The sequence below is a fragment of the Spermophilus citellus genome (assembly GCF_964194105.1).
Source record: "Spermophilus citellus genome assembly, chromosome: 10".
Lineage (NCBI taxonomy): Eukaryota > Metazoa > Chordata > Mammalia > Rodentia > Sciuridae > Spermophilus > Spermophilus citellus.
The window spans coordinates 96538970-96552836 of NC_138197.1; the positions used below are offsets into that span (position 1 = coordinate 96538970).

The 13867-nt window shown below is 31.1% G+C and overlaps 1 protein-coding gene across 4 annotated transcripts in view; it reads left to right on the forward strand.

Moving 5' to 3' along the window:
* The window catches only part of NAV3 (neuron navigator 3), a 353745-nt gene that overhangs the window by 126348 nt on the left and 213530 nt on the right, over positions 1–13867 (forward strand). For all 4 annotated transcript variants that reach the window (XM_081309697.1, XM_081309698.1, XM_081309699.1 and 1 more), the window contains exons 4-5: positions 6362–6434; positions 9129–9312. In XM_081309697.1, the coding sequence (XP_081165823.1) occupies positions 6362–6434; positions 9129–9312 (257 nt within the window). The remainder of the gene's footprint in view (positions 1–6361; positions 6435–9128; positions 9313–13867) is intronic.

Sequence of the window (13867 nt, forward strand, 5' to 3'; positions counted from 1 at the left end):
ACCGCCTTTAAAATTCCAAGTCAGAGTCACCTCTGTAAGCAAACTGCAAAAAGCGAGGGTTGCCATGATTTATTCTCCAGCATCTCTGCAATTATTTTTTCTTATGGTTTCTCTGGTTGGCGGGACCTTGCTCCTCCCTCTCATGGATGTCTAACATTATCCAAATCTGACTTATCTATCATGTCTAAATGACGTGTCTGTGAAGCTTTCTCCAGATCTATAGTGAAAATAGATAACTTCATTCTCTTAAATGCCATACAATGTTGTTTATAATTCTTCATTGAAATTTATCATATGATGCTTGGTGCTATGGTGAGTTATAAATCTCTTTTGTATCTTCAGCTGCTTTATAAACTCACAATGACTAAGACCTTGTAATTCATTTTTATATCCCTTCACCAGCCAGCAGAACTCTGCCCATAATCAACAATCAATATTTGCTGAATGAATTTGTCATTCAGTATTAAGTGTTCTGCCAGGGTTTAGACTTAATCACAAAATCAAAGGTTGATGTTAATAGGATTGTTCTTATTTAGGAATAGTTTACTTAACACTGAAATGAATAAATACAAATATTTATAAAATATATTCTGTGTTTATGTCAAGTATACATGTTAACCCTCAGGTTTTAAAAAAATGAAGGTATAAATATATTGATCACTATCTTAAGTTTTCATAAGTGAAGAAAGAAAATGTGAGACCCTCTTTAACTCGACTTGAAATTCATTTGTGATCAAGCAATTAAAAATGCTTTTATGTATTATGTTCATAAAAATTATAATAAATACAATATGAATTGGTGTAGATAAGTCTACTTTAGAGGAAGATATCTTTATAGCTATTTTAGATGAGTCTAAGTTACCCTTGGCCTCTGACCAGGAGTAGGCTGATCTTAAGTTAAACAATATTTGCTGAATGAATTAGTCATTCAGTATTATGTACAATTATGACATTAGACAATAAGTGAAATTTCTGATTTGAAAAATGGGCTCCCATTTTTCATGGGAGTAATCTAAACTATTGGAAATAAGTCAATGCTCTCTAGAATATTTAAGGATAGTGGCTCTACTTTGAGCATAATGTAAGTGAAATAAATGTTCAGTAAATAAATAAGTGGTTTGATTAGAACATAAAATTAAGTGAAGGGACTCCAATGTGCTGACATTAATTATACAAATAGTAACTATTCAGATCTAAAAGTATGTACCAACTTCTGTTGACTCTGTTTAATTTCTTCAACCAAAAAAAAAAATAGACAGCAATCCATTTTCACATTTACTTTAATAAAGCTCTACTTTTGTTTAAGGTTTCACAATAACAATAACTATTTGAATAAACTCCAAAAGCCTTAAAGGGCAATATATTTTGATACTTCTGAAAATCCTGACTGAATCTAGAACTAGTGATATTTGATTCTATTTTCATTATATCAATGTTTTCATAGTTACCTAATTATAATTAAATTTAACATGAAACAGAGAGGGAAAGTAAGTGTTCCATTCCAAAAAGAAAAATAAAAAAAAGGAAAGTCACAAATAGAAGACAGGACTCAAAAAATTGTGCTTAACTTAACAGTAGACAAGCAAGAGTTTTGGAGTGACTGTTCATAAGCTACAATGTGACTATTACCTGAGCCAAATGAAGAATGTGGTGCCTACAGAACTCAGAATAAATTTCTTTGTACTACTGCTGTATACTTTTTAAAATTACATAAATATCTCTCTTTGCATGTATATATATATGTAAATCATTTTATTTATAAATATATACACACATATATGTTTGTTTATATATATTTAATATAATGAGAATAAAGTATAAAATGCATGAATTATGTCATACCATGACACAAATAAAAAGACAATGTATTGCTAGGTCTTAGCAGTGGGATTCCTGCATCAACATGGGAGTACACTGAAAATATATACAGTTATTTTGAAGACCATAGATTGATGATGTAGTTTCCAAGATTTGTTGTGAGTTGAAATCACCCAGAAAGTGAAACTGGCTCCTATATATTGGCATTTTGTTTTAACTGATAGGAATATAAATTGGGCATCTATGGATTTTAAAGTTATACTGTTTATTCTTATGTACAACAAAGATTAAAAATCTCTGGATTAAAAAAAAATGGGTTAGCAGGGTTAATGCAACATGCACAGTTCTTAGGCAAGTTGACAGAAGGCCTAAAGCAAAAGGGGCGGCAATGCCTTTTATACCATGGTCACTAACTATTAGTATTAATGACTTATATAATCATAATTCCTTTCTTGTTTCTTGAGTCATTTGTTCTATATGCAGTGTATCATGCTGTATGCTTTCCATGTACAATTTCACTGAATCTTCTAAGTAATGACATTTATTTCTGCATGCCATCTCATTATTTATATTGAAAGTGTCTTGTGAGATTTCCATAGGCTCTGCAGTTATGTGAATTATTTGAAATTACTTTTTTTAAGCTCAAAATATATTAGTAGCAAGTTCCTTTCATATATAGTTTCAGTATTTGTGGAATATTGGTATGTCTACATGTTTTGTTAGCTTCTCCAAATTTGATTAATCCTTTGACATTTCCATTTCTCAGCTGTTTGCCTATTATCAGTGGGTTTTGGCTTTCTACTGTCATTACTATCTTTTCTTTTCCAGAATAAAGATATTTTCTTCCCTGACTTACAACAGCCAAAGATCAGAAATTGTTTTTTAATACATATCAAATTCATGTTATATTATAGAATCTGGATCAATAAAACATGGTTCCCATTTTCCAGAGACTGAAGGTCTCAAGCTTACATCTTCATAAAATCAAAACTATCTGAACAAATAAACAAGCATACCTATGAAAGCTTGGCATACAACTCTACATGCTCACAAACTAAATAGGGGGAGTGAGGAGAAGACCAAGAAAAGACTAACTTTGTCAAATAACCTAGTTATTTTGAAATAGTTTAATTTGGACAAATAATTGGTTGCTTATTAAGGACTAAATTACATTAAAACTCAATTCTTTTCCTTTATTTGTGTATCTAGACAAATTAAAGGGGGCTGAAAGAAGTAGTAAATGTCTTGTTCAGGTACTAGATATGGGGACATGTAAAAGTTAACCATAATTATATAGCCCGTATTTTAAATATTGTTCGTTAAGTATCTAATTTAATTAAATCTTGGAGAGACTTTGCTTCTGAGCATGATTTGCTAGTTATTAGCTACTGAATATAATCTCCCCACATAAAAAGAGGCAACATAGCCATGGCAATGCTCTGGTTTTCTTTAGGGAAATGTTTTTCAAATTGTGACTTACCATCCATTAATGGACCCTAAAGTCCATCTTGCAGTTCTTAATCAACACTTAAATAGATTTAGCAGAAGCTAATATAATGTAGTAGAAAATATCACTTTGTAAGTTTCCCAAAAAGTTAAGAGGTTTTTAGTTCAAAGAACATTTGTGAGTTCATATGGAAAAAAGTAATCAAGACAATATTTATAGTAGGTCTACTTAACTGGAATATATTTAAGGATGATGTATTTAAAAACAGCAGGAATAAAAAGATCATCTCTAGAATTTATCAAAGTAAAAATAATCAGTAACTGAAGCATGATATCATATAGTTAAAAATTCCACTCAAATTATTTTCAAGTATGCCTGTGGTGAGGAAACTGACTACATAAATGGAATTTAATAAGATTTCTCAAAGCCATTTCTTTATACTGTAATGTATTTTGATTGTGTAAAAAATGTAGCATAATACTAACAAGTGTGATTGAATTTATAGGACTGAAATTAATCAGGGAAAAGATTTTAAAGTTATGTTTATTATAGTACTATATAATTAGAAAATTCATTTTGGCCTGGGACAATATTATTGAATAAGTAAATGAGTTTTAAACAAATTAGTCTTTAGTCGATACATTAGAAATTTATTCAAATATTTATTCTCTTGCTATTACTTAGCTATCATAGTCATAATGGAGACCTGATAGAACTATTTTAGGTTGCTGCTGCTCAGAATGAATGACATAGAGGAAAAAAGGTGAATGCTCCTGAGAAATAGTCTTGAAAAGAATTAGGTCTGCTTTTTAATTTTCTCTATTTGGGTTTCATATGTTTTCTCTGATTTAAGGTGACTGATTCATAATGGGGTAGGGAGAGGGAGCATGGGAGGAATAGATGAACTCTAGATAGGGGAGAGGGGTGGGAGGGGAAGAGAGGGGGCAGGGAGTTAGAAATGATGGTGGAATGTGATGGACATCATTATCCAAAGTACATGTATGAAGACATGAATTGGTGTGAACATACTTTATATACAGAGATATAAAAAAGTGTGCTATAAAATTCTTTTAAAAATATATATACATATTTTAGTTGTAGATGAACACAATACTTTTATTTTTGCGTGGTGCTGAGGCAAGCACTCTACCACTGAGCCCCAGCCCCAGACCCAGGGTTCTTTTCTAATTGTGGTTCCTGTTGATATAGTGCCCTGTGTTTTTAAAACCCAATCTAGATATCAGTCTATTTCATATGCTGACTGAAAAGTAGACTGAAAAATGTATCTTACAAACTTAAAGACTCTATTTATTAGTATTTTGTGGATGTCCCACCCAACTAACCTGCTCATCTATCATAAAAGTAATTCAAATTTAGGAGATAACATCCTGTTAATATTTTTCAGTAAATGGCATATTTAAGTCAGAATTTTTTCTATTTTCTACAAAAGACTTATAATTGCTATGAAATTAATAACATCAGGACTGTTATTTCAAACATTTAAAAATATTTATCCATTTTTTTCAATATTAAGTCACAATCAACACTTGTTATTTAAAAATTTAAATGGACTTGAAGAATTAAAAGACTGCTCTGGATGGATATAGGACATGCAGTTTCATCCATTTCCTCTTCTCTTTGCTCCTCCTTTTATTTCTTATTTAATTATTTTCTAGTAGCAAAGTGAATTGAGAACAAAAAAGAGGATTTGATGTGTATTTCAACATCATAGCCTTGCTGGATATTCAGATACTGATAGGCAGATAAAATTCATTAGGCCGTATTGTTACCAGCACATTCAACTCTATTATTTTTTGCAGTAGAAAGATATCAGTAAAATGAAGTGAATTAATATAAAAATCTTTTTTACCTCAAAGGAAATGTGTATACCTTGGCTGTGTCCATTTTCAATCACAGGATATCTCATTGGCTATTACATCAATTTTATGCAAAATTACACTTAAAAAGGAATATGGTTTGTTCATTTTATAAGGATGGATTTCGTATAAATATATAAATTTATCTTTCCTTTTGATTTTTTAAAGAAATGTTTTGACCTTTCTATGACTTTAAGTTAAAGTGGACACTGGCAGAACATTAAATGTCTTCATGCTTGGCCTTTGATAAGAGCTTAATAAGACAGAAGTTAATACCTTCCCAATTTATTAACTTTAAATTTCTTATTTACTTTAGAATTCCAAGATTTATAGAATAGTTTTTTTTAAGGACTCACAAAGAGATGGAATGTTCTAGCTTTCTGTACTTTTATGAAAGTCTTTTAGTTGTGTAACTCCATGGCCAATGTTAAGATCGGCCTCTTACTTATAAAATAAGTCAATCATTTTTTCTTCCTTTCCTTTCCCCTCACACTAAATGGTTATCAGAGGGAAAGGGATGGTACTGAAGAATGAGAATATAACAAAATATATTATGTGAATATACAAATATGGCATAATGAATCCCATGACCTTGTATAATTTTAATGTACCAATAATTATTTTTTAAACAAATATGGATATCACCCTTTTAAGGTGGAAAAGTTAATACCTTTATTTATTATAGGATTATTCAATTTTGTAGAAATATAAATACAAGTTCTAAAATAAATATTTTCTGTGGTTTAGAATGAAAATGTGCCTCATTTCTTTCATCTTAACAACTCTTTTTCCACTTGTCTATTTTTCAATATTCTTTTGGAATCCTTAACAGTATTACTGGCTGAATCTCTGTTACTACTGTCCTAACATTCTGAGACACATATGGCAATCTCATCCCATTTGGAAATTTTTCATTGACACTCATTAAAGTACATAATCTGGCTTTATGTTAAGTAGGTGGGTTGCTACTCTACCAAAATTCCATTCTTGACCAGGCCCTTATGAATTGTTTGTAGTTGTCAAACTGGACAATGAAGGCTTTATATTCACTCTGTAATTAGCCAAAATAATTCTAGTTAAACTCTGGTAAAGAGATCTCTAGAATGAAATGAATGTAAAGTATCCATTCTTTATCTTTCTTTCTGGTTTCATTCTAACTCATGTTTTTATTCAAAAACAACCTTCTAAATTGCCTTTTTCACTGCTTTTCATGTTGCAGATTGAAAATGTTGATGTCTGCCTTAGTTTTCTAGCAGCCAGAGGAGTAAATGTTCAAGGTCTTTCTGCTGAAGGTAAGGAAAAGTACCATGTAGTCACAAGTGGCATTATTGTTATCTAAGAGTTTTTGTAATGTAAGAAATATAATCTTGGAATATATAACTCCTTCACATGCTAAAGGAAACTGATATATTTCCAAAATAACAGAAATATGAACATAATGGTAATTAATATCATTTAATCACTTAAATGTTTTCCAGAATAACTTTTGTTATTGTGACTGTGTTCATGGGATGGGGGTGAATCAACACAGCCTATGTGTAATAACTAATGTTGAGTATTTTTAGATTATTAAGTAGATGAATAGATGGATAGATCCATGTTGGGTAACAAGTGGACATAAATGCAGGTAAAATAGTGTAAATAAAACTCAAATATGATTTTATCATTAACATTTCTATAGTATAATCAAGTTAGTAGTCATAGCCAAACATTTTTCAAGTTTAAATAAGTCACCATGAGTCTTAAATGATTATAGGAATAGTTTTAACCACTATTATATGTAAACATTTAAAAATAATTAGAGATTTGAAAAATCATCACAAAAATTGAAATATATCAAAGTGGAAAGAGATTGAATTACTCTTGTGATTATTTCTTTGTTTTAGAGCCTCTTTTTCTTCCACATATAGAAGTGGCAAAATTTTGTAAAAAATTAGCATACATTAGGAAAACTGCCACAATTGAAAATAAATGATGTCTCTATCTCCTTCTCTCCATCATCTGTCATTTTATTCTTCATCAATATTTATTCCATCTAGTCATTTGTCACTTTAAATCTTATGTGTCAGGTGTATTAACGTGTTATAAGCTTTTTGTCTATTTGAATTATTAATGATAAAAGTACTAAGTAAAATACAAAATTTGGTAAGTTTTAGTAGACCTTTGCAAAATATTCAAATGCTGTTAGTAAAAATCAGTTGTTGAGATTATGAAATAGCAAGTCCTTTTGGAACCTGCATCAAGAATAGTAAATTTTAGTTAGAATATGATTTATGTATTTAAAGTTATGATTTAGATACTACTAAACACTTTAATAGTTCAGCTTTCACTACCATTAATTTGCTTTGAAAAGCTTTTGCCAGCATTATTAGAAATATTAGACCATTTTAAGTTTTTATAATTTTGTTGTCATTAGAATAAGAAAAGTTGTGTGCTTCTGAAATAATGGACATTTACTAGTTACTTCGTTCAGTTTCCCTTCTGTATTTAATTTTCCTGTAAGTTTCTTTCATATTTATATGCTATTCTACATAATTAAACTATAGATTTATGGCCAGTAAGCTTAGGTGTAAACCTAACTGGTGACTCTGTTACTTAGAATAATAATTGAATAAAATTTCCCAGGAAAATATTTTGCTTTCTAAGTGGGTAAAGGCAGGCTATAAATGCTGCCAGTGTTCATTTTATGTCTCTGCCTTCTCACATGATAACCTTTATCAATATAAGGTTACTACCACTTGTCTTTTAAACTTATATGATGCTCCAAAATGATGTTCTGTATTAAAAATGCATAATAGCAATGAATTTTCTTAAAAACTCTGCAAGCGAGATCATTGAGGTTTATAGGGTAAAATTAATAGTTTCTCACTATATCTTCAGATTGATGAAGACAACTTTTCTATATTATGGAAACAGAGGGGGCACTGGAGAGTAAAAGAACAGTTCAGTGGCACATTTTACAGGACTCTTCATTTGGGTGAACCAATAAACAATCAGAAGATCAAGAAACCCAAAGAGCCTGTTAGTGCTCCTAAACTCTATAAGGGGACATAAAACCTTGACCACAGAGGTAGATGTGTTTTATTGGCGATAGCAAGTTTTATTTAAAATATGATAAGAGGTTATATAGTTTTATTTGAAGTTTTTCTTACTTCTCTTTCTAATTGTTACATTATAAATGCAGAAGAAAAAAGTAGGCTCATGTTGTAGCTGACTTTGTAAATTTAATCGTTATTCAAAATGTTATTACTCCACATCTGCCCTACATGTTAGAACTAGATTTCTACTTATATTTATTCATTTTTGTTATTTAGTGTGACATAAGCTGATATTTATTATTTAATAATATATAACATGAATTAAAAATAGAAAGATTGGAATTTTAAAAATTGATACAGTATAGTCTTTTGTTAAGTATATATGTAAATTTGGAAGATATAGACATATGTACATATGTAAAATAAATTGATCAGTGGGTGATTTAGAAAGAATGTTGGCTACTCTAAATCCAACTGAGGCATACCCACACCATAAGTATTTATAAATGTAAGATAAACAAAATTTAAGTAGTTTGTTTTCTTTAGTTCATAGTCATGGCAATGTTGGGAACAGCTGTGTGTATTTATTTGTGAAGAAATCAGAGCACTAAATCAAATGATTAGCACAAGAGAGCAAGCACATCCATTTCCAAGAAGTTAACTCTAGGAAAATTGTAGTTCAGGGTCAGATAAAACAGCATTTCTGTTAAGTGAGTTTTGTTCTCTCTTCCTTCATCCCTTCATTCTCTTCCTGAAATTCCTAGCTACTTGGGAATGTCAGCATGTTTCCAGAAATCCAGATTCCTTTGACACTGTGACCATACAATGAAGTCATAGTTCTGTCTTCATAGATTTGGTTTAAGAGGATTGCATATAGAATTTCATTTGTTAAAAAAAAGAATATATTCAATATATGATACTGTTTTTTGTATTTTCCATTTGCTACAGAAATAAGAAATGGAAACCTAAAAGCCATTCTAGGACTGTTTTTTAGTTTGTCTCGCTACAAACAGCAACAACACCATCAACAACAGTACTACCAGTCCTTGGTGGAACTTCAGCAGAGAGTCACTCACACTTCGCCTCAGTCGGAAGCCAATCAGGCCAAAACCCAACAAGATATGCAGTCCAGGTAAGGAAGGGTAGCAGAGGATGCAGGGAAAATTAGCTTGTCTAGATACAACTTGAGTTTTCTAAGTTATTTTTTGTCAACTTCAAAAATTTACTGATGTAGGTTTTTAGAGTGATGGAAATATTTGACTAATATTATAAAAGTTAAAACCACTTTTTTTTTTTGGTTGAAAAAGCAATATCTATTATCCTTTAGGAGAAACATTTTTGTTTGTTTTCTTAAAATAATTGTTGCCCTGTATCAAACTGTGTGAAATGTCTTTGGTGTAAGTAATATCACATGGCTACTTCCTTCTATAAATCACTTTAGTATTTAGAATGTGCTCTGAGTCCTGGTCTCCTGTTGCATAGTTATCTTTTGTTGATGCTTCTGACTGATTAAATCTGTCATAAATGTCAGATCTGTTCAACATATGAATTTGACCATGTGGAAAACTACTGTTTTTAATTTAAGATTATGTGTGTGTGTTTGTGTGTGTGTGTGTGTTTGAGAGAGAGAGACAGAGAGAGAGAGAGAGAGAGAGAGAGAGAGAGAGAGAGAGAGAGAGAGAGGGAGAGGGAGAGAGACAGACAGACAATGGGTATTTATATAAACAAACATGTATGTCTGTCTGATTTGAGTCTCTTGGCACATGTAAACACAGCCTAGGGTGGGGTGCTCAGAAATCTTTGCAACTTACTAACCTTACTTTTTTCCCCTCAAATTGGAATTTTGGAATTTTATCAATCGGTATTCAATCAGGAAAAAAAAAGAGTTAAATAGATTTATTGTTTAGAATTAGGGTTCATGGTTGTCAGGATTAGATAAATAAGTTTGAAATCTGACGGACAACCCAACTGGAAGGGCTAGTTAAATTTTTCTTGTCATGAACTGAAACTGCTGACCACAAGGCAAAAATTCTTCTCTCAAGGAAGCTTCAGTTCAACTTCTAGAACCTTTCACCAAATTGTCTCCAGAGCATTCCAGTTATGTAAGGTAATCTTCTTTACATAAGATCAACTGATTATGAACTTTAATCACATCCCCAAAATATCTTCAAAGCAACACCCTTTATTGTCTGATGGAATATCCCAACAGACTTTATTGTCTGATGGAATAAATGGAACTGTAGCCTAGCCTAATGGACACATCAAAAAAAATGACCATAAAATGAAATGTAAGTTAACCAATTTTATGCAAATCAGAGCATTTGTTTATGAGCAATGGCTAGGACATTGTTAAAATTAACACTGTTGCATAAATATGAATGAATATTAAGGACGGAGGATGTAAAGATGCTTTTCATCATCTTTAAAAATTATACATATAGTGGAAACATGTAAACATTTAAGTTTTTTCATCTTAGAATCCAAGCATAAAACCTAGTAATACTCCATTTACCCTGAATTTGTTTTTGGTAATAAATTTCAACCCAAAAACTAAAATTCCAAAATGCACAGACCACCTTACACTTATTGCAATTCTTCAACCATTGAGAAATCACCTTCCCTTTTAACCTGTCACTCAACTCTCATTAGAATTTGTTTGCTACTTTATATCAAGTACTATTTCTTTCTCTATATTCATATGTAAGTTTTCTTCTCTTTGGGAAGTTTTTATTAATTGGTAAGTTTTAAATCTATGAAAAATGATCATATTCTTAGCAAAAACATAGTATGTAGTATAAAGTCCCTGGAGTGTTGGGAGATGGTTATCATTGTTCAGGAATTCAGATAGCCTTCCATTCTTGTCTTGACTTTCTGTGATGCCAAGAAAAATTGTACCAGAGTCAAATTTTAAAAACTTGTTAATGTAACTTCCTTGAACCTCAATAATCAAGAAGACAAAACAGGAAACACCATTTCATATTTACTATGTGTATGTGTGTGTTTGGTATAAAGATACCTAAATTTTGAAAAGTTCTTGAAATAATATTTCGTAGAGTTTGGTTTAAGCAATTCAAATGGATAAGAGGTAAGAAAAGTAACTGAAGAAATAACTTAAGTGATTTTCTACAAATCATGTTGATGCTGGAAGTGCTATGGAATATCATTGGGAGGTACTTTACCTCACTGTTTCTTTATCTGTCATGAAGAATTTTTTTTGTCCGGATTTTCTTGTTCAAAATTTCCTGGTAATTATGACCATTTGGAGGAAAGGTTTCCTTTTCTATCTCTCTGGCTATTATGAAATTGTAGGATATTTTAAAATATTATAGTTAGAGACTTTACACTATTTTAGGGAAAGATATTTTGTTTTTATTGCAAGATTTTATGAAAAGTATTCTTTTCATCAATATACTTTAAGGTGGAACTAAACATTTGGATAATTTTTCTTCAAATAAATAGGATTAAGCTGCTTTTTAACTGATTATTTAATACGTTTGTGTGGTGCTCACTTTACTGAATGCAGTACTCATGACCCTGATATAAAGGAATTCAAAGTCAGTTTTTATACAATTTATTATACATTTTGAAGAATGTTATATTTCAGGTATTAATATATAGTCTCATTCATATATATTTGGTGTATACTGAATTAGTCCAAGAATTATAATTTATGTAGAATTATCTGTAACAATATAATTAAAGAATTTTTCAAAAGTTCATAGTGATAACATGCATGGGAAAGAAATGTAGTATTTTTGTGTTAAAACCAAGAGAATTAATGCAGAAAAATATCTCAGTGACACATTTATCTTCATTTTCTGGAGGCATGAGTCATAAATCATGATTTATGATGCCTTTGTATTGATTTCTCCAAAGTAAATAGTTTAGATGAAAGCTTGTTGTATTTTTTTGGAAAATGTTCTTATATTTTTTTCTGTAGATTAATAAGAATTTTTTAGGGCACTTTGTTTCATTTCAGTGAAAGCACTTTGGTTTTGTTCCCGTTATTTAAAATAAATTGTATATATCTCCATAATATTTATGTTACACAATAAGAATTTTTAATTTAGTTTTGCTATTCTGAAAATAACTCCAGTTGTTTTCAAACAATTTAAACATCTTTCACATAAACATTTCAATCTGAAGGTTAAGAAGTGAAATTTACAAAAGAAAAAAAATATCCAACATGAAATAGGAGGAATAGAATGTGGACAGCAGACTGTCTTCCTCTCCCCTGTCAGCTCTCTTCCACTGAGTGTGTACACAGCACTGTGGGTGTGTGGGTGTGTCTGCAGACCTGTGAGCATGAATGCACATGTGTGGCCTGTTCAAATCACATCTAAAGCTCTAACTATCCAGTGCTCCTGTGGAATCAGACTCTGAGAACTGGATCCTAATTCTACCAATTCCAAATTGTATGATCGTTCAACTTCTTTGTGCTTAAGTTTCTCACTTGTTAGAAAATAATTTACAATGACACTGATGTCATAAGGTTGTTTAGGGGTTACGTGTACACATTAAACACTTTGAGTTTGCCTGGTACAAATCCTGAAAATAGTCTCTCAGGGTGCAGTCCTATTCCCATCTTAGAAAGCCTGCTCTACCCAGTTCCTCTGCCTAGAGCACCATTCCCCAGTATGTCTATGGCTAACCCTCTCACCTCCTTTAAGTTAATTGCTCACATGTTACCTTCTCAACCACACTTACTTTAACCTCACTTTTAATGCTATAGTCTGCTCATCCACACTCCACATTGGATATTACTGTACTTTCTCTTTTTCTGTAGTTCTAATTACTCTCTACTTAAGATTTACTTAATTTTTATATTCCTTGTTCACTACCTCCACTGCCCCCCTTCTAGAATGGAAGCCCTGAAAGGACACCAGGAGTTTTCTGTTTTGGCTACTGCTGTAGTCCAAAGATTAGCACAGACTCTTACACTTAATAGGTTCTTGATAATTAAATATCAAATGAATTATTGTAAGATCTATGAATCTGTGTTATTGCTGCTTCCAATGTAAAGTAGGAAAGCTTTATGAGATTTATAGTTATACAGACACAGAAATACAAATGCCATATAGTCTCACTTATTTGTGAAAGCTAAAAACAGAGAATAGAATAGTTGTTACTAGGGACAGAGAAAGTTGTGGGGGGATATGGATATGAAGAGAGGGTGGTTAATCAGAACAGGAGTGGAGCTTGATAAGAGGTGTAACTTCTAACGTTTTATAACACCTATATAACGTTTTTTATAGGTTAATTATAGTTAACAGCAATTAATTAACTATTTCCAAATAGCTAATAGAAAGGATTTTGAATGTTTCCAGCACAAAGAAATGATTAATGCCAATTACTCCGATCTGATCATTACACATTATATACATTTATTGAAAGTCAAACTATACCCCCACAAATATGCACAAATATTTTGTCAACTGAAAAAAATATAAAAAATAACCATAAAAATAATTATAAGTAAAATTTGAAGACATTAAAAATTAAACCTATATGTATTTATAAAATTAGTAAAGATCACTGGATATGTTTTTGATTTAAGGGTACTCATGATATTGACCACCTGTTAGTTTCAATATAGTTTACAGTGGGACCATCTGAGATTGCCAACATGCACTGAACTCTTTGTTGCTATCCTAATTTATCCCATATCATATCATTCTTAGGTCATT